The sequence below is a fragment of the Podarcis erhardii genome (genome assembly GCF_964252035.2).
Source record: "Podarcis erhardii genome assembly, chromosome: 14".
In the NCBI taxonomy this organism is placed as follows: domain Eukaryota; kingdom Metazoa; phylum Chordata; class Lepidosauria; order Squamata; family Lacertidae; genus Podarcis; species Podarcis erhardii.
Window position 1 is genome coordinate 3,536,685 of NC_138503.1, and position 25,912 is coordinate 3,562,596.

General features: G+C 44.5%; 2 protein-coding genes and 1 long non-coding RNA gene across 6 annotated transcripts in view; 1 reads left to right on the forward strand and 2 right to left on the reverse strand.

Annotated features, from left to right (window-relative positions):
• Positions 1-25,912, forward strand: part of LOC309328937 — a 177,497-nt gene that overhangs the window by 9,227 nt on the left and 142,358 nt on the right. The gene's annotated exons all lie outside the window — the stretch shown is intronic.
• Positions 11-18,785, reverse strand: TRPM1 (transient receptor potential cation channel subfamily M member 1). Of its 3 annotated transcripts, none has more exons than XM_081838830.1 (12): positions 17,711-18,780; positions 16,307-16,599; positions 15,488-15,716; positions 15,034-15,156; positions 14,018-14,149; positions 13,523-13,651; positions 13,008-13,259; positions 11,948-12,122; positions 8,740-8,884; positions 4,216-4,418; positions 3,037-3,169; positions 11-2,103 (listed from the first exon to the last, which is right to left on the reverse strand). In XM_081838830.1, exons 2-12 carry the CDS (start codon positions 16,480-16,482, stop codon positions 876-878), a joined length of 2,925 nt encoding a protein of 974 aa, XP_081694956.1. In that variant the 5' UTR covers positions 16,483-16,599; positions 17,711-18,780; the 3' UTR covers positions 11-875. The 3 variants fall into 3 exon arrangements, with proteins under 3 accessions (XP_081694956.1, XP_081694955.1, XP_081694957.1); XM_081838829.1 differs by having other exon boundaries at positions 11,930-12,122; XM_081838831.1 differs by lacking the exon at positions 3,037-3,169 and adding an exon at positions 2,939-3,004 and having other exon boundaries at positions 1,944-2,103; positions 11,930-12,122; positions 17,711-18,785.
• The window catches only part of LOC309328711 (transient receptor potential cation channel subfamily M member 1-like), a gene marked incomplete at its 3' end in the record, with an annotated part of 29,779 nt that continues 22,908 nt past the window's right edge, over positions 19,042-25,912 (reverse strand). The window contains exons 11-13 of one of the 2 annotated variants that reach the window (XM_081838989.1): positions 25,076-25,126; positions 21,378-21,518; positions 19,042-20,557 (exon numbers count right to left, since the gene is read on the reverse strand). In XM_081838989.1, the coding sequence (XP_081695115.1) occupies positions 20,309-20,557; positions 21,378-21,518; positions 25,076-25,126 (441 nt within the window). Of the gene's footprint in view, positions 20,558-21,377; positions 23,943-23,974; positions 25,127-25,912 lie in introns of those variants that run through there. The other variant, XR_014150843.1, reaches the window with a different exon arrangement.

Sequence of the window (25,912 nt, forward strand, 5' to 3'; positions counted from 1 at the left end):
AAAAACCAACTCTGAAAACACATTTATTTAAGTCTGCAGTTGGCTGAACTGTGCCTGAAAAAAAGATTTATCTGATTGCCACTAGCCCAAACTGGCTGACCAGAACAACAACAACAACAGTGGTGTAAAAATAGTGCCAGTAAGACTCCGCTCACAAAGTCATACCTCTTCCACAAGGTACTCCTTCTTGCCCCCCACTTTCTTCCTTGGTGCCACTATAGATATGGGAAACTGCTGTCTCTCAAGGATCCTCAGTGTAGGGAGTTTACAGGCAGTGAGTGTAGACAGGAATTATCACATACAGTGTTATATGTGGGTATATCCTTGATAAATACCTGTACTGGGTGCTGAGGGAATATACACTTGCCACACACAACATTCACTTTTGCAAGAAGAAGAGCTGGTGATTGTGCCACTTTTTATGTGTGTTAAAAAAGGGCCTCTTGGTGATTCATTCTGCAGCATTGCCCTGAAGCCCACAAAGAGTGCTGTTGGCCTGTCAATTGCTCAATGAGACCCGTTGTTTTAAGCAGTGGTGCTCTTATGGGTCAGGAGGATCCAGCCTCCAGCTCGCTAAACTACATTGCTTTTAGAATCATTGACATGATGAATTAAAGAATCCATGTTGACACTGTTGGCCGGGCCCTCCAGAGGTAGCTATGACCCTCAGGGGGAGCACACCTTCCCTTCACAAAAGCAGGAAGTGCTTTGAAGCAGGAACTGTTGGACATGAATGCATCTGTAAAAGCGAACATAGTGAGCTACCAAATGCAAACTGGCTCTTTAAAGGATGGGCATTTGGGGGTGTCATTTCTACCTGTGGTGTCCTGGCTTAACCACATCTCCCAACTATTGCTTGTTAAGAAAAGGCCATTTTAGCATTCAGTTTCTGCGGAGGCATTTTCTTGTTTTGCTTTCTGCTCTTCCGTTGCAGTCCCACAGGTCACCACTAGGCTGCTGACACTGCTGGCATGTCCTGGTCTATTAAGCCTGTCCTTAATGGACTTGGGTTTTCGAGAATGGCTGTGTAAACTCTTTGACCGTACGGAAGGAAAACCACAAGTCCTGTCAGATTTCACTGACAACAAATTGTCTGTGTGGATCCTTTTGGTGACAGGTGAGGAAGGATGGGAGGCACTGAGACCCACCACTTCACCAACATCACTGTCCTCTTCGGTGTCAGTCAGTAGCTGTTTCCGCTCAGCTTGCATCTCCGCTTCAGACACAATGCCAGGATATTCAGGAGGAGGCTCACTAGCTAGTTTCTGCTGAACCTCATACTTCCACTCGGCAGTCCATTGTTCAATTGTGGAAGGGCACACTTCATCCATGATGGTCCTATACTCTTGGTCCATAATGGTCCGGTTGTTAACTCCTCCAACCATATTTCCACCTTGTGCAAATATGTAACTCCTTGATTTCATCATGCTTGCTTCGCAAGCGTTGAATGTTTCAGAAGGGTAGTACCTCATTGCCCTAGGTTTGTCCAAAGGATAGGAGATGGTGGCTTCTAATTTGGCCTTTTCTAACGCTAAATGAGGGTTCTGAATTTTTGGTCCAGTTCCAGGCTGCCCATTCCCAACCATATCCATTTGGTTGAGAGTTTGGGGTGTTGTCTCTTCATTCTTACAGTGTTCCTGCCTGTCAACTGAGCCAGAACGGGATAGAGAAACATTCTGCGTAACATCTAAAGTGTTTTTGCTGTGATCTGTAGAGGCGCTTGTGGCAGAGTGGATACTTCCTTGGCGTTCTGGAGCCAGCTGTAGCTTTGAATCTGCTTTACGCAATGCCAAGGCTGGAGACATTGGGGTAGGCAGGTCATCATAGGAAAGATCATCACCGTGGTACCTGTACATGTAGCCATCAGAACTGTTTATGCTGCTTTGCCGGAGGAGGTAAGCAGCATCGCATTCCGAGGATGCCCGGGAACGTGTGTGAGTCAGCTCAGCCTTGTCGATGCCTGCCAGTTTCTCCAGAGCATTCGCCATCCGGCCAGAAAGTTCTTCCAGCTGAGAAAGTCGAAGGTCAACCGTCTGGAGAGAGGCTTTCATGAAATGTTCTCTTTCATTCACTTCTTCTAATCTCATAGACATGTTTTCAACTCTATAGAATTCAAGGGGGGGGGAATAAATTCATTAAGCAACACAGATTTGTCCTGCACTGTCATTATTAGCTCAGAACAGCACTTATGAGGAGGACAGCTGTTTTATTAATTATTAGAGCTTCCAGTTTTACTCAGTTAATCAGTAGGTTATTACTCATTTCTTCATGCCATTGGCTGCCACAAACTTAATTATAATAAAACCAAGAAAAGAAAAGAACCAGAGAGTGTTAGAATAACTTAGAAGGATTATAACAGTATTATAGCTAGACGTCACACATTCCTCTGTTGCAGTTTCCGTTGGTTGAATTCTTACGATATTTAGAATATTTTTGCATGGTACTGTGGGCACTGCCACGCTGCCAGAGGGCCCACAGGCAGCTTGTGATTCTCCAGCATATTTGGTGACACCTTGCAAATCATCCCAACTTCCTGAGTAAGAAGAACCCAAAGAGTTACAGGTTAATTCCCTGCCATGGGGGGCGGGGGGCTACTAGGGATGGAAGAGAAATTATATTTTGTTTGCATTTGAATGAAAATGGACCTAATTCATAGCCCTCAAACCAATATGTGATCCTAAGCACAACTCTCCTTCAAAATTGTCCACAGACAGCTTCCGGGTCATGTGGCCAGCATGACTAAGCCGCTTCTGGTGAACCAGAGCCGCACACGGAAATGCCGTTTACCTTCCCACTGGAGCAGTACCTATTTATCTAGTTGCACTATGATGTGCTTTCGAACTGCTAGGTTGACAGGAGCAGGGTCCGAGCAAAGGGAGTTCACCCCATCATAGGGATTCGAACCACCGACCTTCTGATCGGCAAGCCCTAGGCTTACTCTTTCCTTCAAAATCTCCAAAGGACACTAGTGTTGAAGTCCATGCTTCCTCTTTGCCTACTGCAACTGGCAAGAAAATAAACAAATTCACTGGCTACCTTTCTGAAGTAACTCTAATGCGTTCATCATTTGATGACTGTTCTTCATCTTCTTTTTGTCGGAAATATTCCTCAACACATTGCTCCTCAAATTCATACAGTTTTTTCAACTCTTCATCATTTAGAAACAGCTCTGAAAGAAATTGAGGCAGGGAAAGCATGTATTTTACCATGTCTATCAAACCCCCTAAACTCGGAAGAGACTACTACCACCTCAATGTGCATTTTCAGGCTACTTGTAATGAACATTAGGCTCTAATGCTGCAGGTCTAACCCCACTTTTCTGGGAGTAAATAGATCTGAGTAGACATGGTGAGGCTTGCAATGTTAAGGTACAGTTCGGTGCATATTCTAGCCTGGAGCCCCATATGGCAAAAATCTGGCAAGCAGGCAGTAGCTAAACACTGAATTTCTATAGTATGGCAGTTTGCACACTGTCCCTTGCAGAAATTAAAATCCAATCTGGAGTCCTGTGTCAGAAAAACTTTTTCAACTATTGGAAAGTAGTCTAAAATATCAACAGCTCAATCCTGATCATGTTTACTCAAAAACAAGCCCACCGTATTTATTGAGATATGCATCCCAATCCTTTTTGTAAACTGCTTTGAGGGTTTTTTCTTTAACATTCAAGCGCTCTATGAATTTTATGAAATACATGCATAAATAACCCTATGCATGCTTACTCACTATGCTCAATGAGAAAGTGTGCTCAAGGTTGCACGCTTAGGGCTGGTTCACCTGACTCAGGGACACAGATTATCCCTCCAATATCCTATCCCAGTCTGTGTACCCCTTTCACAACCATTTCCAGCATCTACAGCTCCCATCAGCCCCTGCCACTTTGGATAGCAAACGGGGATGATGGGAGTTGTAGCCCAGCTACAGGTTCCCCACCCGCTTTTGATTTAGTGCAACTAAGCCTGGTCTCTCCACACAGCAGCATGAGACAGTAAAGTGGCTATAGATGGGGGATGTTTCTGAGTTCTCCCCACCTTTCAAAAATGAAAGGTGGGCAGAAAGTCAAAACAAGGAGGATTCCAATTGGAGCCCCTCTCTGCTGACTTTCTGCTTGCAGATGGTCTATGGATGGGACCTTCAAACCCCTGCCTGACCCCTGCTATGGTGCCCAGTCAACCCAGACTCATAGCACAGAGAGAATGTCTGTCTCCCCCCACATACTCAGTCCTCGGTCGCGTTCATCTTGGTCCCCTTCTCTTCGTTTCTTGCAGCGGCAGCAGAGACGAACTATAATGATGTAAAGGTGGCTAAAGATGATCATGGGTGGAGGAAGCACTGGCCGGTCATGGAAGGTCATGATCAGCTGATACCGCTGGAACTTCCAGACTTGGTTGGAGATGGACTTCACTTCAAAGAAGGTGTTGCTGCAAAAGATACACCCCTGATAAGTAGCTTCACTACAAAATTGCCAGAGAGCTAAGTGAAAGTTGTGAGAACTCAGTCGTCTCTTCACATGTTGCCAGTTTAAAGTTGCCACATTTGGGGTGGGGACAAGAACATAGCACAGAGAGGGGAAATTGTCTCCAGAGTGAACCCTATTTGCCTTGCCATGCAAATGATGGCATCCGTTCAGAGATAGTGCAGATCCAACAGATCTGGGACCAGTTCTCCTTGAGCTTAGGGACTGAAGGGGATTGATTCAGTTTGCAATAGTTAACCTTCCTAATTCACACTTTCTGAAACAATAAGCAAATAGAAGTACAGCTACCCTGTGAAATTCGTACTTCTCTAAATTTTGCAAGACACTTCTCCAACCAATAAGTGTGCACGAAAGTGCATCTTGTAAGTGAAAATAACCTTAAAAACATGCATTATATTGGGAAAACTGCTTGCATAAATGCATATATTCGGTAAAATTATGTCCAAAATTCATCAGAAGGGATGCAGACAAAAGTGCAGATGGAAGAGAAATCCCGAACTTGATGCAGAAATGAGGCAAATTGAACTTCAGATTGGAAAAATGAGGAACTGAAATGGGCAGATTTGTTCTACTGAGATTTCAAGAGTAGGGTGGTGCCCAACAATTGCTGCTCTCATGCCCAGATAATGTCTCAGTATGGACTAGAAGGGCAACCACTGGGGAGAGAGTTGCACCAGTTGCCCACTGCCAAAGGACCTCTGCAAAATATCATTTCTTTTGGGGCTGATTATTTGAAGCATGGCTCAAACTGAGCATTGCAAACAACACCTCCTGGCGTTTGATGTGACATTAAACATTCAACTCATGAAAGGCCCTTTGTAACATCAAAGCCCATAGAAGCTCTACATTGTCTTGCTTTTTAAAATGCTGATCAGATTGACCTAAATAGCAATGTTTGCAAATCTCTCTCAGAAATATATTCTGTGAACTTGGTTCACAGAAAATGGGCAGGGAACACTTTTTCTGCTGAGGACTGCATTCCCCTGGGGTCAGTTTGTTGGGGGCTGCATGCCAATAGTGCAGGGTGTGTGCTAAACCAGGTTACTGGAAGCATATTGGCATTTTGTATTTGAGTTTATTCACAAGTGGACAGGTTAAGCATAGGTAGAAGCACAGAAGTCCACTGCCCCCACACCAGACCTGGAAAGAGGCAGCTAGCACCCCCAGAAGCTGTTTGCTTATAGATCCCAAACACTTCTCTCTGAAAAACACTTCTAGAGGGGCAGCTGTGTTACGCTCTGGTAGCAAAAATATGAAAGTCTTAAAGTCTAATAAATTTGTTATGGCGCAAGTGTTCCTGAACTCAGGCAATTGGGTTTGAGTCCACAAATGCTTCTGCCATGATACACTTGTTAGTCTTTCAGGTGACCCAAAACCTTTTCTTATTTCAGCTATCTGGGTCTCTCTTAGTACCAAACTTTAATCTGCTGTTACTCACTGGTAGCTTGTTCTGCCACCCCCAGCTAGAGGAAAAAATAAGGATGTGTCATTTTCTCTAACCATCTCCTAGCTTCTTTGGGCCATCTTAATTACCATGGAGACATATCCCTTTTGTCAAGTCCAAAACTCTGACCGAGTATTGCCTCTGGGAAGACCACACTGATCAATCTACTCTCAGAAATCTGATTGGAAATCCATAGCAATTACATCTCTTAAGGAATGGGAATACATGAGACCAACAGCCTGAGGTGGGGGACACATTGTGCTCCTTCTGGGTTTGTTTGTCCACCTTTGGTCCCCATCCTGCACTCAGTTCTCACTGGTGGCTCTTAGAAGCTTTCAGCATGCAACAGCAGCCACAACCCAGGAAGGGTTTTAACTGGCCAGCTAAACCAGATGAAGGTAGCTGATGGGTTTCAAAACCTTGGTGAGTTAGGGACTTTCTGTCAAGGGTGCTTCCAGGCAAAGGAATGTGCATGGCAGAGAGTTCACTCTTTATTGTCAAAGATAACATAGTTGCTTTGCTTCTACTGCTCCAGATACCTACACACATCAATCTGGTATCTAGGCAGCTACTCCCAGTTCCACCCCTACCAATTTATGTACCTTTCCAAGCTGGGCTGTGCTCATGTAGCCAGAGACTCTGCCTGCATGGAAACTTCCTCTGCTCATCCCACTTCAATTCCCTCCTGATTCTGGGAGACAGTGGTGCAGGAGAGGGTGGGGAAGCACTTGGTCCTTCACTTGCCTGGCCTGCCTTTTCCTCCTCTTTCTCCAGCTCTGAAACTTCTCCAGCCTCTGATTCTCACCTCCCAGCTAGTATAGGCCCTCACAAACCTCCTGCCTCTCCTGGGTCAGACTCAGCACCCTGCCAGTCTATGACACTTCCCTTGCATGTGAAGACAGGCTCCAGTGGATGGAGCAGAGCAGATGAAAGCAAGAGTGGGTCCAATGGCCAATAAGGTGGTTTCTGCATGTGCTGTAGAGGGAAGTGAGGGGCAGATGGGGCTTGTCAACCTGGGAAGGAAGCCCTTCTAGGAGAAGGAAAACTGTGATTCTAAACCTCCACTGCTTTGTAGGATAAGTAAGAAAAGTCTAAGGAGTAAACCCTACACAAATCTGGAGTGGAGTCCGTAAGACGGTTGGATGGTATCTTGTACACTTCCTTCTGGCAACTCCTGCAGCCAAGCTACTGCCAAACATCTTGCTCTGCTTTCCTTTGGACCACATCAGTGAGGCCAAGAGGGTTGTCTTGTGATCTGGGCAGCCAGAGGCAGCCTCCATACACACTGTCCAGGCTTTCACCCCAGGGAGGTCACTTCAGTGCTGCTAATGCAGCCATTGGACTTCACCCACAGAGGCACACTCCATTGTCTCTTGACAGATACCAAAAACTGGCTGTAGAAGTACTAGAGAAATGCAAATTTTGAAAGGTAGCTGCATTTCAGCTTGTGTATTGTTTTTCTCCCTCATCCCTAATGGTGATGGTTATATTTTACTACTTGACAATTTGGTGCAATGGTGTTTGGCCATGTAGATCCTTTCACTGTTCTTGCACTGTCCCTTTTCATTTTTGTGAGAGTCAACAAATTGCACCCCCAAGTCTTCTGCAGGAGAAGAGAAGCATTGGCAGTGCAACAAAGCATGGCCCATCCACCAAGCAAGGATGGGTTAACTGCATGACCTACTTCCTACAATGTTGATTTTATTTGCAGTCCCTTCAGATAACCACCATTGTGCATGCAAGAGAATCACTTTCTCTCTTCTTCTTTTTTCCCTTTTAAATTTAGCTCTGCGACTGGCATGTGACTCCTTTTAAAATGCACGACCTTTTCAGCTATTGAATATTCTACTGTAGATAGCAAAATAAAAGATAGCTTTGTGAGCAAGTCTGATTTCAAAGGACAGCACCCAAACTGGGCACAGTGCCCAGGACAATGGCATGGATCTACACCCACCAGCAATCCAGTTTTGGATACTGGCAGCAAAAGATAACAGTGTGATTGAGCAATAAATATAGGCATCTCCCCCGCTTGTGTGTACGTGTTAAAGCAAGCAGCCATATGAGACCTAATGCTAGTAGCAGCTCATCTAAACCCAGGGAGGGCAACTTGTGTGGTCTTCCTGCTGTTGCTGGACCACAGCTCCTACCTGGAGGCCCACAGATGTTTCAGTCCTAATCTAAACAGATGAAGCTCTACCCTTCCCTTGCCCTTGCCCTACATACACACAACACTTTATTCTAGAATCAATGGAGATTGAGTACACAGTCCAAACACAGTCTAGATCTGTTGCATATGTTTCACCCCAGAAAAGGGCTTCTTGGGAAACTGGCTTCATTCTGAAAAGAAATGTTCATTGCAGGTTGCTTCTGCGTTACCGTGCAAAATTTTAATCAGAAAACAGATGGATGTAGGCAGCCCTGGCAATGCCAGAGTGTATTCTCACCTGCCCCAAGTCTGGTGTGTACCAAGATCACAGTCACTCCTTGCTTTTCTATTTCCCTGGGACATGTGCAGGGAGGAAAAGGCATGAATATCCTGATGAAGGGGAAGGTTTTCAAGTGTGTATCAAGTATCCACCCCCACCCTTGCTGACAGCAGGGTGATAGCATCTAGACCGAAAGCAGCATGCTCATGAAGAGCACAAACAATTCCAAATTGAGGAAAACTGACATTTCTTGTGCATGCGCGTGCCTCACTCTCTTTGGCCACAGTTGATCCTTCACCTACCTTTCTCAGGGTCCCCCTAATAAACTCCACCAGACTTCTTCACAGTAGGAAGGAATCCAGAGTGAGTATCTCCCTCGTAAGCAAAACACTCACTTGAAAACAGCAATCAGCAAGTTGACCAGGAGAATGTTGGCTACCAAGAGGTAGCAGGCCATGATTGCGGGAGTCAGCCATGCGCCAGGGATGCACTGGGGGAAACGCTTGCCATCCTCATCATAAAGGTTTTCCCCACACGGAGCTGAGGATGGAATTGGCTTATGGTTATTCAACATGGAGCACATACAGTGAGGGCTCTGTGTAACTGGGGGAAGGTAGAAATCAGAGGGACCCAGCCCAAGGTTGTTGTAGGGCACAGGGCACATGCTTGAGTAACTGTCCTTTTTGTGGGGCAGTCCAGCCTCTGAACACACCCAGATGGGTTTACACAAACAACCACCTTCTCCCTCCCATGCACATTTCTGATTTAAAAAATAGCAGCCCCCCACCCTCCACAGGAATTCAACTCTGTGGGGCCAAATCTGGTAAGGGGCAGACTGGTGAAATCTGGCAGGTCAGGGCAGAATTGTGAGGGGAGGGGGGTGCAGCCTGTTGGCTTGTGGGCAGGACCAGGGCATAACGAGGTGGGTGGAGCCTGGCACAGCCTAGAGTTCACCAGCTTATTAGGTCATCTGAAAGCACAGTTTTACTGGCTGGGACTAGAACTAACTGGGTACCCAGGTCAGTGTATGTTTAACTCAGAGTAGGTCCACTGAAATTAATAAGACAGGACCAACTTAGGGCCATTTCAATGGGCCTGTGAAGCGCCTTTCTCACAGAAGCAGGCTCCTTTAAAGACATTCAGAGTCATACTATTACCATAGCTGTCAACCTTCCCTTTTTTTGCAGGAAATTCCCTTATTCCAGTGCCGTTTCCTGCTGCTTCCCGCTGCTATCCCAGATTGTTAGATATCCCGTAGACTGTCCCCGGGACAGGTGAGGCTGCTGATCCCTTATTTTCAAATCTGAAAGTTGACAGCTATGACTATTACAGAGCCAAGATTCACTTCCTTTATCACAGATATTGGAACTTTTTTTAAAGCAATCACACAAACAGCTGGACAGCTTTAAAAGCCTCTTCTGGGGATTTTGGACTATTGCTATGGAAACAGCATAGGTCTAAACCCTGCCCTGGTTGTCTAAGATGCTGCAGAGATTTGTTGCAAAATTTGGGTTTCTGATGGGTCAAGACCCACACCTCAAATCTTCAGCTGGCAAAGGTGGGTGTATGAGGTTTTAGGTGGTGGCGAATTTGGGGACCAGGTCATGACAACATGGCAGTGGCAGGTATTGCACTAAAGCTGAGATGAACTCTAATTAAAGGGTCACTGGGAAGGGGGGGTGTGTGGAATCCACCAATAAAAACATTTAATTGATTTGTCAAATCCCTGCAAAGACTTACGGTTAATTTCCATGGCATAGACTACCCAGCGTTCCGAAAGCAAAGAATAAAAATGCAAAAAGCAGCATTTTAAAAAGGGATAAAAGAACAAGAACAGTAGGGAAGGAAAAACACACATGTGACTGACAATATGGTTGCTCTTCAGCTGCTAGAGAAAGATAAGGCCTTCAAATGTTTTAACAGGCAAGAGACATGCTCTGAAACAATGGCTCTTGTCAGGACTCCAGAAGGCCTTGCAATTTCCTTTTCTCTTGGACTTTCCGAAACATTATGTATGGCAGTGTATTTGTGGCAATCAAAAGATAATTACAAAAGGCAGCTGGCAGATGATCATGTAAATATTCAAGCTATTTCAATTATGTAAGGATGACGTGGGCAGACTCTCACCACAAGAACAAAGCACCACAAGGCAATTGCACAAGATGGACAGTGTGGCTGCCCTGGGAACACTTTTTGCTCTCTGGAAACACCCTCTTGAGTCTAGATCTGCCTCACAGAGAGGGATCTCAGGCTACAGCAAGGGTCAGGGGCTCCACACGGCTCAGGTCCAGAAGGGAGAGAGGAATAGCTGCTAGTGGAAGATTTCAGCAGGCATCAGTCACACACTGTAAAGCCAAGAAGGCTACAAACCGTAAAAAGCTGGATTTCTTTAGAAATAGGCACACCATGTTAAATTGAGGTGTTCTTTTTTTAAAAAAAATAAAACTATGCAGAAGGCTCGCACCTTCAGTCATGCCATTTAAAAATAAATAAATGAGACAATGGTTTTTGAACAACCTCACTGGAAAGAAATGCAAGGGTCATTCACAAAGAATATGGTGGTGGTGATTTCCTTGATGCTCATTTTATTGTGCAAAAATGCTCAGCTGCTCCTTAGCTGTGTAGGGCACACAAAAGCTTCCCCTGCCAGGCAGGGCTTCTTCGCTAGAGAACTGTGTGTTCACAGGACTATTTCCTCCCCCTGTTGACTGTATTATCAGGTTCTTAAAAGACTCAAGATGCACACAGGTCCATAACACAAATTTGCCTAAGATTTGCTGACAGAAAAGAGGTTTTCTGTAAAAGGGAAGGGATATATGAATGCTCTTTCTTTTTAACTTGCAAAATAAAGGGAATTGGCTGCAGGTGAAGACACAGTTTGAAAGAGATAATCATGTCTGCCACAAAGACAAGCTACAAGGCGGGTCCATTTCTGGGTCCAATTCAAGGGGCTCATGTTGGTGTTCAAAACCCTAAAGGGCTTTGGCCCCAAATATCTGAGAAGCTGTCTGCTTCTGTACAGACCCTTCTAGGTGTTGAGATCAGCAGAGTGGGCCCTAGTGGTAGTTCCACATTCCTCTGAAATTTGGTGCTGGTGGCACCCCACCCTTTTCTGTTGCAGCCCCTAAGCTAAGGGATTCCCTCCCTGCAGAGGTGTGCCTGACACCTTCATTATGCATCTTTCAGCAAATGCTGATGATGTGCCTCTTTGCTCTGGTCTATGGACACCTGAAATGTGTGTTTTCAGGAACCACCCTATAATATGTAATCTGCTTTAACTGTTTGTCATTCTGAATTTTCAATTGCCACAACCTCCCCTGGGAGGGTGGGCAATAAATAATTGTAATGACAGTAGCAACAACAACAACAACAAGAAGAAGAAGATATGCATGCTCTTTCTGTTTAACCTACAAAATAAAGGGAATTGATTGAGGGTGATGGCAAAGTTTAGAGGAGTTCAATCATGTCTGCCACAAAGACAAAGCTACAATAATCGTAAGTAGAAAAAGTGATGCCGATTCCAAATTAAATGTTGATTAATTTGGACCCGATCATCTGCCTCAGAAACAGGAAACAGAATCTTACTATGAATTCTGTTCTTACGGTCTATCTGGTCAGCAAACACCTCTCCATAGATCATCCAGTAGGGCATGTAGAAGATGTTGCGGACCAGTCTCCAAGATGGCTGCTCATCGGGATGCAGGATGGCTTGACGGGCAACTCCAAAGCTCATCAGGACCACCAGCATAATCACCACAAAGTACAGCATGTCAATCATCTACACCAAGAAAGAGCGTAGAGCAACATATCAAGAAAGGATCAGCATAGAAATTACTGAAAAACAATATGAACACGATCTGTTATATATTTCATTTATGAATCACTTCCTATGAAGCCAAGCAGCTCCAGACCTCAGATCTGCACCTTGTTAATACCTGTCCAACTCTCAGGGTATGACAAGGTACTCCTATGGAAACTTTTAAAATATAATTTGGTTAATCTTCTAGGTGACTGGGGGGTGGGCAGTTGCTATGGAAAGGGCCTTCTCAGTGGTGTCGTATCAATTATGAAACAGTCTCCCCAGGATTATTTATCTGGAACCAAAGTTTATGAGTTCAAGTAACCAGCTTAAATGCTTTTATTTGCCTGTCACATATAATGACAGTTGATTGTTTCTGACTTCTGCTAAAAAAAAAACTGCAATGTGTTTTTGATGATATAGTTATCACTTAAATTGGAAGTCATGTTGTAAGTTTTTTTAAAAAACTGAAAGGTGGGCTATAAAAGTTTTACTGGTAAATCATAATTAACATTCCCATCAACATCAATGGATCTTAAAAAAGCATCACTTTGGCTGGATCGTGACCTTAATGTTTGGCTACATCCAAGTTTCTGTTAGCAAACCCTTGCAACAGTGTTCAATTTGTGCTAAAATGGAGGGCTAAGGTTGCAGAGAGCCATCTGATGTAACATTGCACAGAAATACCCCAATTCATATGGGGTTGAAACAATTCTCTCTGGCTCCTAGTCCTCCAGTAAGTATCCAGTTCTCCATTCAGTTTCTTAGGGGTTCTTGCTTTTGGATAAGCTGCAGCGCCACTCTGCCTTTCTTTAATATCTGCCATGACACCTGCCCTCTCTGTTTCAAAACATAGTTACTTACCATTTTTCCAATCATCATGACATAAGGCCCCAGGTACTTATTCACACCAAAGATGTCCAGTACTCGGATGTACCAGAAAATGATATCCACACAGTAGATAACTCTTCCATAACTCATATATGGCTGGTTTTGCAAACGGAGAATGGCCCCAACCAAGAACACAGAAATAGCAACCAAATCAGTGATGTTCCAATATTCTTGTAGCCACACTTTTATTTTCTGACTCAATTTACCTGGTTCTGACATCAAAATCTGAAAATAAAGTGGTGGGAAGGGAGAAAGGAAGGTGTTTAATGTGGTAATGGGAGAAAGAAGCTTGAGACCTATTACCTTCTTACAGCCAGTTTATCCTACTTCAGGTCCCTTGGGCATTCAGACACCCCAGTGAACATGTGGATTGTAGGATTATGCCAGGGGGAGTGGCTTTTGCATCCCTAACTGTTTTCCTCCTTCCTTGTGACATCAGAGCAGGTAGAGAATTTCAAAAGAACAGTTGCCATAATGGTTAAAATTACCTCTCTTACTTTCTCCAATGCCAGAGTCACAATGTATGAAATGACAACCCATTCCTGGAGTGAGGGCCAACGATCCATCGGTACCAAGATTATATAGTTGAACAGCATTAAGTACCCTAGGTAGGATATCTGGAAAAAGAAATAAAAAGAGACCTCACGCTGCATTTTTTGGTTGATTCATTTGTAGGGATGTTGGGTGATGGTGGTTGCACGATGATGATGACATTTCTGCTTAGAAACCCAAAGCAGGGTTCTCCCCCCACTATTTACACCTTTTACAATTTTTTGTTGTGTTTTGGAAACCAGTAATTACCAGTAATTTTGGAGTAGGGAATAAAGAAGTGAGAGGCCAGCCTACCACAACATTGAGCTTTCCAGATGTTCTAGGCCATTGTTCCCATCAGCATGGCTAATGGTCAGCAGTGACACATTACATCAGCAGGAGAGAATGGAACATGTTGTTTTCACCAAAGGATGAAAAAAATTTTCACTCACTGTGTAAAACCAGAACTTCACAATTGGTGCATTATAAAATTCATAGATCTTTGTTCCAATGGGAAGGCTCCTTTGCTTTTTATTCCCATCTTCTTCATCACCCTTTCGGGAACCAGTATCAGCATTTGCATCCTGAAAGACAGGTAGCTTAGGATCATAGATTGTTCCCACTGGAGGGCTCTCATCCATTCAAGGTTAAAGGGGGTGGAGGAGAGAAAACTGTCCTGTTTGCTTGCTTGCTTGCTTGTTTGCTTGTTTTTCTACAGGCACATATTATTCAGTTGTAAGAGCCATACTAGAACCTTCATTACTTAAGGCAGCGGTTCTCAACCTGTGGGTCCCCAGATGTTGTTGGACTACAACTCCCATCATCCCTGAGCTCTGGCCTTGCTAGCTAGGGGTGATGTGGGAGTTGTAGTTCAACAACATCTGGGGACCCACAGGTTGAGAAATGCTGACTTAAGGTATGTAGACTTGTCTGTAGTCAAATAGGTTGTTCATGCTTCAAAAACCTGCAAAGCCTGTTTGCCAAAACAACAATAACAACAGTGGGACAAAAGCAATGAATGCGAACAGTGGAGGAAAGTGCACATCAAAATGCAATTATTAGTGAAATAAATATTTCAAAATGCATTAGTTAGGGGGAAATGTTTGCAAAGTGTATATTGTTCAAAACTGCATAAAAATGTGTTCATCAAAGGAAATTCACACTAGAATGTTGATGGATTTTCATGAGATTTTCTCAGCAGATTGCTGGGGAAACGTGGAGCACTGAATTTAAGGTTGAAAAATAAGAAAACAGAGAGAAACAAAGATTGACAATATCCTTCCTTGGAACTTGCTGAAGTTCTGAGGAAGAGCAAGAATCTCAAATACAAAATCTTCAGCATCCCTGACTGAGTTACAATTCTCAGCATTCTTGGCAATTGGGGAAGCCATGATGACTATTAAACAGGGAATAAAGGTGAGACATGTTTGTGGTGTTGAGAGGCTTGTAGAGATGGGCTGCCACTGACCACATTTTCTTCTTCTTTTTCTTTCCCGACTTCATTTTCCTTTGACGTTTGGTAGGAATAGTCATCAGAGGTACGGAACTCCAGGAACAGGATGGTAGGAGGTATGAGGATCCCCATGATAACCTGCATGAGAGGAAGAAGGGTGGTTCAGTGCATGGCAAGAGCCATTTATGATTTGAAATTTATGGTTTAGTTGCATAGGATGCAGCTCAGGGCCAAACTAGAAATTCCTGGAGATGTCTGATTGGAGATCAGTGATCACATCACCTGTCTCTTGGTTCTACTTGTTTAAGCCAGCATGTATTGAAGGGAGGGGGAACTGGAGCAGGACTGTGGCTCTGGAGGAGGTATTATTCCTGCCCCCGGTACTATTCTCCTCCATATATGTACAGTTTCCCCCTCCCTCCTATATAGCAAGCCCAGGTGCCTGCAGGCCTAAGCAGTCCATGCCTACCTTAAGGCCCGGATTTTTCCTCATGCGCAACCTCCCCATCCACATGTCTGTCAGTAACATCTGGCTGCAGGTGTGTGCGATGAAGTCCCTGTGCTTTGCTGCCACTGCAAGTTTCAGGCAAGTAGAGTTGCTCCAGTTTTTCAGCTCATATGTCAAAAGTTTCATGGCTACTTGCTCATCATGCTTATATGATTGATCCAGCAGCTCAACAGCAAGCTGGCCAAAATCTCTGGAGAGATAAAGAATGCCAGATTGGCTAGCAGCTAACAAATTAAACACGGGAGTAAAAATAACATCACAGGAACAATGCAACAGGTCAAAGCAGTAAAGCCAGTAAAATCTATTAAAATTGCTTATTAAAACCAGTCTTGAGGATGTACTGGAAGACCAGGGCAAGTAAAGTCTTCAGCTGGTTCTGAATGGACTTCAGGTTCAGTACCAGGTGATACTTCCTGGGGAGGACATTCAAGAGCCAGGGGCCACAACAGAGAAGACCCTTTTGTCTGATTCAACTTGAGAGAGCTGAAGGACTCAATCAGTAGATCATTGTAACATTGGGGCAGGTTCATGTTTAATACTAAGAAAATATAAATATAAACTATATACTAAGAATATATAAATATAAAAAAGCAGAACAGGAGCTGGAGAAGGGCCTTAGCTCAGAAAGTCTCAGCTTAGACCGAGAGCCAGGGACAGGCCCAACGTCATCCAAATGAGCTTCATAGCTGAGTGGGGTTTTCAATCCTGGTCTCCCAGGTCCTGATCTGACAACCTAACCGCTACACCACACAGTCCAGCCCCACACTTTGGGTGACTAACTTTGAGTTGTTGTCCAGGTCTTGAGAGATGTCATCCACCAGCTCGCTCTCTGAAGACTCGTGGGCCATGGCTTTGTAGAGTTTGCAGGCCACCAGTGCCTTGGCCATGGTCTCCTCTCCACGTTGCCAAAGGAAGAGAGCCATCTTCTGCCGCTTCATCAGCACTGCCCAGACCATGAGCTCATGGAAGGGGTACTGGAAGCGGCTGACTTCTGGGTCATCCACATCAATGTCTATCTCCTCTTCCTTCTTCTTCTTCTTTTTCTTTTTCCCTTTGGTTGGAGGTTCATCATCCTAGGAAGGAGCAATTCAGTTAATTTCACTTTTAGGCTACATTTTACTGGCGTTCCTGCAGATTATTACAGGTTGTGCCCATGAATAAAGATAGATGCTTAAGGAAAAGGCCATGCACTGCTGTTAAGTTGAAGGTTAAGCCAGAAATACAAGCATGCAAAATCATTGTGCCTGAATTGTTAGTAGAAGAGTGCCTTCTTATGGCGATGACAATGCTTCCACGCAAAGCGTCACTGCAAATTCACAACATGTGCTTTTCTGTGGGTATCACAGCTCATGATGTTACCTGTGCAAATGGCACATAGACAGATGCAGGTCCTTCAGACCGATGCATCAGTCATCCTACCTTCAAATCATTTGGCATGATGTTGGAGTTCAAATGAAATCACTGGAAAAGGACCTAAACCTTCTAAATATCAGGTTTCTAAATAAATGACCCAGCAATTCCCAAACTGTGGCTGAGGTACACTGTAGTGTCATGAGAGAACTGCTGGAGCTCTCTGAGAAAATAATCCATTCCTTATTTACAGCAGGGGTGCACAACCTGTGGCCCTCCGAATGTTTCTGAACTACAACTCCCAGCAGCCCCAGCCAGCATAGCCAGTGATCAGGGATGATGGGAGGTGTAGTCCCACAACATCTGGAGGACTGCAGGTTGGGCACCCTGATCTACAGGCTTCTGTGAGCCCAAAGTGCCCTCTGTAAAGGAGGCTGACCCCCTGCATCTCTGCATGATTATCTGCCCCCTTCCCACTGCCTTCCAGGCAGCCTCTGATGGACACAGGTCATACTATTGCATCTCAGCATCACGCATGGCTCGGCCTTTTGGTGCAGAGGTGCAACACAACTATTTGCCTTTAAAGGGGGTTACCTATTCTGTCTCTGGATGAATCGCTGATCTGGCTTGGGGCCCTTTCAAGCAGCCCTTGCTAAGCATGGCTCATCCTGCTGTATCCCTGTTTCCAGTGTGATTGAGTCATGCAGGCACTCCTGGTGCAGAGAAAGGCTAGAATGAGCACATGGGCACGTATTTCTCCAAGAACAAGCCAAGTCCCATGCAAAGCAGGCGGGGACAAAGAGCGCCTTGAAGAAGGCTGGATGGAAATTTCACCTTTGAACATGAGATCTTACGCCGGAGGACCCAGCAAAGGGAGAACTATCCCATCTCCTAAATGGGGAAGGAGGATGGAGCATTACGACTGGAACGGGAGGCAAGGAGGAAGGAGGTAACAGAAAGACAGTATGGGCAGTGGAGCCACAGCTAAGGGTGGGGCAGGGAAACATAATTAGAGGGAAAATACCAAATATTAACCAGTTCTTGACAGCCTAGAACAGGGAGGCTTTCCACAGTTATTGCTCTTCAGTGGGTAATGAGGAGAACAAGTGGAAGTCCCAGAATTACCTACCAGGGTGCTGAGAGTTGTTAGGACACCCCTATTCCCCTCACAGTTACAGTTCAGAGTTCCCTGGGAAGAGGGATTTGTTGCTAAATCACTTTGTAAGTTGTAGTTCTATGAGGGGAACAGGGGTGTCCTAGAAACCCTTATTTATTTAATTTAATAAAATTTATACACTGCTTTGATTGTAACAAAAGCAACAACCTCAAAACGACTTACAAAAGGTAAAAAAGTAAAATCAAGAAAAAATCACAATCATACTTTAAAACATACAAAAGTTAAACAGATTAAAATTACCTCAACTTCCTAATCAATAATGTTTTTATCAGGGGGCGAAAAGAGTACATTCATACCTTGGAAGTCAAATGGAATCCATTCCGGAAGTCCATTCGACTTCCAAAACGTTCAGAAACCAAAGCTCCTGCAGCCAATCGGAAGCCGTGGAAGGCCCATTGGACGTTCGGCTTCCAAAAATAGTTTGCAAACAAGAATACTCACTTCCAGGTTTGCGGCATTTGGGAGCCAAAATGTTCGAGAACTAAGCTGTTAGAAAACCAAGGTACGACTGTACAGTGAAGGCATCTGCTTGATCTCAAGAGTCAGAGAGTTCCAAAGTATAGGCATTGCCACACTAAAGGATCAAGTTTTTCCCAATACAGAAGGGGTATTATGTGGCCCCTGTAGTAGTGCCAGTTCTGCTGATAGGTTGATTTGGGGTAAGGCGATCTGTAGGTAAACTGGTCCCAAGTTGTTCAGGGCTTCATATACTTATTGTAACACCTTGAGGGAGCCAGTGTGGTGCAGTGGTTAAGAGCGGTAGACTCGTAATCTGGTGAACCGGGTTCGATTCCCCGCTCCTCCACATGCAGCTGCTGGGTGACCTTGGGCCAGTCACACTTCTCTGAAGTCTCTCAGCCCCACTCACCTCACAGAGGGTTTGTTGTGGGGGAGGAAGGGAAAGGAGAATGTGAGCCGCTTTGAGACTCCTTAAAGGGAGTGCAAGGCGGGATATCCAATCCAAACTCCTCTTCTTCTTCTTCTTGAACTTGGCCTGGTAGCTAATCAGCAACCAGTGCAGATCTCTGAGCAGAGGTGTTATACGCTGACAAGGCCTCACTCATGCCAGCAATTGTGCTGCAGCATTCTGCACTAACTGCAGCTTCCAGATCAAGTGTGAGCACATTGCAATAATCTGGTCTTGAAGTAACCAACACATGAACTGCTGTGGCTGGTCCAGGAATGGCTGTAGCTGTCAAACCTGTCGCAGTTGGTCAAAGGCACTCCAGGGACAAAGCTGAATCCAGAGGCACCCCCAAACTGTGAACCTGCTCCTTCGAAGGGAGTGCAACCTTAAAAACTGCAACTCCTGGAATTCTTTGCGGGAACCATGACTATTTAAAGCGGCCAGAATTTAGTCCCATTGTCTCTTCCTGTGTGGACTCAGTCTCCCACCCCTCTCAGAACAGGCAGTGGCATTCTAAGACTCAAACGTGAACATGCTGCCACCTCCTGGGAGCAAAGGCACAAACAGTTGTGCCCTGCAATGGTGCCTGGCGAGCTGCATGTGGAATATCTCTAGATTTGGGCCACTGTTGCCCATTTTAAGCTTTTTAGGCCCAGCCATCTCCTGTCTCAGGAGGGATGAATGCTTTGTCATGCACTCATCAGAAAAGACAAAGAGATGTCAAAGAAGATTAAGCCTTGTTGATGCCTCCTTTGAACACGGCAAAGCTGCTTACAAGCTTTCAGCGCGCCTGGCTTTGCTTTGTATTTATATATTTTATATCTGTGATATAACAATAAGTTCTTCTGCCCATTTAGAATAAAGGCTTATACACTTTGCACAGGGACACTCTCCCCTTTATCCTAATAGCTCAAGGAACACCCAGAAAGCATGGGTTGGTCTGAGGTTTCCAGAAAACCTATGTGTTATTTAAGAGGATCATAACGGGATGAAGTTGGGGGGACGCACGCAAACAGCTGCTCCCTTCCAAATGCAATAGGTGCAGTGCACATGTGGAACAGCTGCTACCAGAGTACTCACTGCAGGTATGCATCCACTGCTCTGTCCTGGAAGAATCAGACCAAATGAGGTAATCCATCTATATGTGATTCCAGCAGTCTATATGGATTTTCTCTACTGTACCTAAAAGCATACAGCTTGAACACAAGTTGCTGCGTGCCAATAAACTTGGAAGCAAAATGAGATGATCCAAAAAGAAGGTAGTGGTTTTTTAGAATCAAATAACTTGAGAGTTGAAAGGGATGCCAAGGGTCACCTAGGCCAACCTCCTGCAATGCAGGAATAACAGTTAAAGAACCCCTGGCAGGTGGCCGCCTAACCTCTGCTTTAAAACTCTCAAGCAGCTCTTACCATCCAAAAGTTCTTTCTGATGTTTAGTCAGTATCTCCTTTCTTGTCTTTTGAATCCATTGGTTTGGGTCTTGCCCAAACATACCATATGATAAATTTACTCCCCTGCCCCTAATTAGAGAAGAAACTTGTGTGACAAAAAAACAAAAAAGACTTACCTCCATCCCTAGAAGCTTGAGAGCTTTTGGCTGCATGTTTCAAAAAAGAAATGAAAATTTTAGTTTGTGAAGAAATGTTATTTTTGTCCATCTTCTAGATTGCAGATACTGCTGCATGTTTCAAAGAAAGCCTATCTTTCATGCTATTGGTTAGCAGACAAAGGCTAGCTTCCTCCTTCTCCATTATAATGATATCCACCCCCCCACCCGCTCCACCTCAAGATATAGCACACTGGCATGCGGCTCCAGAAGAGACTGTAGACCTCAGGCTGAAAAAGGTTCTCTACCCCTGCACTATGGGGAGGGGGAGGGGAGGGGGAGGGGGAGGGGCAGCCTTCCCCATCACCTGCTCTTAGATCCCCCTTTACCTGGAGTTGCTGCCAGGAACTGAAGCTGGGATCATCTGCATGCAAAGCAGGTGCTTTACTAATGAGCTGTGCAACAGAGCTATGGTCCTTTGCTCTTAAGAACAAAGGAATTTGCTGGGTCAGACTTAAGGTCCATGTAATCCATGGACTCACAACACAAGACACGCCTCCTTCCCCCTTCCTTAAAGGGGTTTTGACAAAGGCAGGCCAGTCTTAGCCTGCACCCAACCATCCACCTGTGTCACATTTCATTTTCTTTTTTGAGTTGCAAACACCTTCCTTCCTTCCTTCCTTCCTTCCTTCCTTCCTTCCTTCCTTCCTTCCTTCCAGTCCAATGGAACATGTACCTCTTTTCTAATATATCTGATCTAGTTTCATAGAAGAATGCTAAAGCTGGGATCAAGCCAAATTCAGTACTTGCTGTGCATGCAGAGATCAAACAGAAGGAGAAAACAGACACCAATCTTGTGACAGATTCTTACCCTCTTTGGCCCAAATAAATTGTTGTACAGGGTTCGGAAGCTCTTTCGTGTATAGTTGCAACGATATGCCCCTCCCATGAGATATTCAAGGACCAGGCCAATGTCAATGAGGCTGATGTGGTAATCTGGTGGCAGATTTCCCTAGAAAACCCCCAAATAATTGTTTTGAAGCAAAATGTAAGCACAAGGGTATATATTTAGGACACAATCTGACACACATTTATGAGATTTACAGTGTCTAATTGTACCCAAGCATAGACAAAAATCTGCTCTTTAATCTCAGGATCCATCATGCAAAATGTGGTTATGATATTTCAAGAGGTATCCACATGCACAGTACACAAACTTATTTCTAAAATATGTGGTAGATTAATGCTACAATCCTATGCACACTTCTCTGGAAGTAGTTCCCATTAAACCCAGTGGGGTTAAATGTATGCCTAAGCAGAAATGACTTCTGAATTAGAAGGACTGACATCTGATTGAACTGGCTTAAAGTTTTGCTGTTACCTCCAATGACTAGCACAGGGAGACAGGCCAGCCCAACCAGCTGGTGGGTCCCATGTGGGCCGAGGTGATGTGTGTGGTCCTGCAAAGGGTGCCCACAAAGGAAGATGTGAGCGCTCATTCCCTTATTGTGGGGATGGGCAGACAAGCAGTTGCCTGCATGGATATATGCACCTTGGTAAATTGACACAATAAATTGTTGTCTGTATTCACTCTGTTAAACTGAAACAGAACTACACCAGGGTATGACTAACTCCCATTTCTTATCAATTTTAAATAATAATTAAAAATGGAGGGAATATCCCAAATGTTTTGCTTTGCAAAATCCTTTGCTGTTAAAAATCTTCACTCGCTAACCAAGAATTTCATTCTCGCCACTAGGACTGATTCACCAGAGAGGGCATCTCCCGGATGGCTCCCCTGTTGTTTTTTATCTCTATGAAATGGCATCTTTGAAAGCATTAGAAATGGCTGTGTTTTGACTAGGTTTTACATCTTCCACCTAATCTGATCAGCTTTTGTCTATTTGGAGCTTTTATCCATTCAAGAATTCAATTTTCTTAAGGGCAGTTCAAAGTTCTTTCAATAATGCAGCAGAGGGAAGCTCCCCCTCCCCTTGGTTGATATTACATTTGTACCAGATGGGGGGAAGGAAGGATCGACACATTCATGGGAAGCTGTTCTGGAAAAACCCTCACTGAAATGAGCAGAAGCTGTGTAAAAGCCCTACTGGGATCCGTGACCTTGATCCTTTCCAGTAGCACAATGATGGTGTGAGCAGGAGTGTGTGATGTAGTCAGCTGCTGTTACAGGACACAGTTGGGAAAACCAGCAAGCAGGAAAACCAGGTTGAGTGCCTATCAAAACATTGCAGCCGGCCTCTCCTGTCGCTAGCTTCAGTGTTAGCCTATGCAGCTGCCTGTGAATGAGCTTCACAAGCCTGCAGATGCCTGAACGCATCTCTGGGTGTTCTTGGTTCTGACAGCTGCTGCAGGGAACACAGAGAGCCTCCCTCCCAGCACCTTTGATCCCCATCCATTCACTCCACTGCAGCAACGTATCTCTTCGAAGAACAGGGAAGTCACTTGTTCATGGGCTGCTGAGTGAACAGCCCATCGGGATGTTGTGGCTCAGGATTCTTAAACTGGGACCCACTGCTTTTTAATGGTTAGGGAGAATGGTTAGGGAGAATGGTTAGTGAGAAAAAGGATTCCGTTCCCACAACTTGGGAGAAGACAGTGCTCCCCATCTCAGTTTGGATAGGAGATGCCTCCTCTGTCCCCTCCTCCCCAACTTCTGCTCTTCAGAGACACACAAAGGGTATCAGGGCAGCCCTTTGGTACAGAGAAACCTGACCACCTGGTGCTATTAAGCAAACTCATGTTCATAACAATTCACAGCATCTCTATGCCAAACAAGCTTTTGATTAATCTGCAGCCCTGATTTGGTAAACAAGTAGGTTGTATAACCTCCTCTGTCATATTGCTGAAGATTGGATGGCTACATTTAAAAATCTGGCATGCATCCTGAATCTCTGATCTGAACACAATGCCTCCTTGTTTAAGCTGGTTGTCTTTTATGTGCCCGAGTATGCGCAATGAGGTCTAGTCTACAAAAACATGGGACAATAGCTAACTAAGATGAAAATGAAACACTCTGAGCCATTCACCTCCATGTTAACCCAGCCAAATCCCCCAGTTTGTCGCTGAATGAGAATGAGCCACGGGAATGCAATGGAGGGGAGAGAGAGAGAGAGAGAGAGAGATGGAGAAGCATACAACAATGTGTTAATGACATTGAAAAATGCTAGCCATGGAACATGAGATATGAGTTCACAACATGCACCCAGTACACCATGAATGTGACCAGCTATGACCCAGACCCCCATGAATGCAACGTGTCCTTTCTTATTTGCTAGTCTCCCTTCTCTCGAAAGAACATATGAGCCGTTCTGCTGGATCAGACCAGAGGCCAGGGTAGTCTCACTTTCTGTTTTCAGTAGCAACCAGTCCATTGCCTCTGGGGGCTCACCAGCAGGGAGGGCATCATCTCCCCTTGCTGTTCCCTTCAGAGGTCTACTGCCATTGAACACAGGCTTTTCCACACATTAGTTATCATCGCTAACGGAAAGCTTTTTAAGACTTCCATTCTTCATTAATGTGTCTTATCACTTTTAAAAGCCATATAAGTAGAAGACAATTTTTATTCACAACTATTTTCTTTCAAGCCTTGGACTTTGTTACTTAACCCATATGTGACTCTTTTATGGTTTTACATACATCATTTTATTTGAATGCTGCATTTCCACAGTTCAAAGCATGCTCAGGGCGGCTTACAGCATGAAAAAATTCATAACTACAACATAACGAAAGTAGTCCTAAAGAATAAATAAAACATTATAACCTAATTCACACTTCAAGAACCATTGCATGGACTGAATCCCAGCTATCCTTTGTAACTTGCACTGCCCCAAATTTTGTGATGCAGTTCTCCAACGAACTAATGTGCACAAAAATGTATACATATGAGGGAAAGTGTGCATAGAAATGCACATATTGGTGATAATAACATATAAAAGATGCATTTTATTAGGGGAAATTGCTTTCAAAATGTGTGTATTAGTTAAAACTGCATATAAAGTTTTATTAAGAGAAATCCACGCTTAAATGCTGATGAATTTTCGTGAGGATTGGGATCCCCCACCATCAAAACTGCTGTGCAATTGTGGAGAAGTGAACACAGATTGGAAATGTGAGAAACACAGAGAAACTGTCTTTGACAGATTCTTCTCTCCCTAAGTAGTATCTTGTGGGCCCAATGGGTTTGACACATACCTCTCCTTCATGTGTCAAACAAATAGGAGCTCCCTACTCTTGGGAAAATGCAGAATGATTTTGCACCCCTCCCCCATTTTACCCCCTTCCCAAATTTTACCCTTGTTTCCCTTAGATCCTCCTTTCTAATCATTCCATGTTATTGCAATGACACTTCCAAATAACTACATATGCAAGAAGCTGACTTTATCATGACAGAAAACATGCAATTTTTGAAGAAACATTTTGGAGACTACATGTGACACACCATCAAATAACACATGATTTTCCTGTTGACTTATGCAATTGAGATAAGTGTGAAAAAACATTTTGCTCATCTCTGCTTCCATTCCCAGTCTGAAAACATTTCTGCCATACCTTTTTAACATCTCTGACAAGCAGATGAAGGGTATTTGGTGGACCCAGTCTCTGAAAAAGACAACATGGCCAGGCACTGTCAGGAGGATATTTAATATGGGAATGGTTTAATAAAAGCATTCTCTTATTTACACCAGCCTGTGCTGGCTGGGGCAGATGGGAGTTGTAGTTCAAAACATCTGGTGGGTCCTAGGTTGGTGAAGGCCCATTTGCACCAATATGGGAACTGTACCAGCTCCTGACCACGTCCACCTCTCATTGCTGCCCATTCCCTTTCATACTTTTCCTCTCTCAAACTCCTCCTGCTTTTTACTTCATTCCTCCAAACCAGGTTCTCTTCCAAAAGTGGGGCTGCATCCCACACTCTCTGTCCACTACCACAAGTCCTCTTGCACTAGTGAATGGGCGAGTTTTAATGTAGAGCAACAGAAGAATCAAATGGAACAGTTGCACTAGTGGAAACTTGTTACACAACAGATTTGTGCAACAAAGCTACCAGCAACCTGCTTGTGCTTTCTCTTGCACAACAACATTCCAAGGGAGCAAAGCAAAGCTAGTGGAACAAGCATACTGCTAAGTGACTTTAACTTAGCATGACATTGGATACAGCCGTTTGTTTCCAAGGCCCTGATCCTTCTACACCTGCCAGCCTAGGACCTCCTCTTCAAGATCTGTCAAGAACAGTTTAGTCTATGACAGTCAGAGGCACACAGAATCAATACAGATCTGCCAAGGCAACTGGTGCCTCTTAGGATCAGAGCAGCACGACCAGTGGGACTTGTGCACTCCCACCTCTGTGCGCATATCATCACTTGGCATATTATCTCAAAATGCCCT

Coding starts and splice junctions, on each gene's coding strand:
- TRPM1 (XM_081838829.1), bottom strand. CDS start 16,482: ATGGTCTGGGCAGTGCTGATGAAGCGGCAGAAGATGGCTCTCTTCCTT. Junction 12,123..13,007: donor TCATGATGATTGGAAAAATG/GTAAGTAACTAT, acceptor TTCTTGGTGTAG/ATGATTGACATGCTGTACTT. Junction 3,170..4,215: donor TGAACGCGACCGAGGACTGA/GTATGTGGGGGG, acceptor AATTTCTTTCAG/AGCTGTTTCTAAATGATGAA.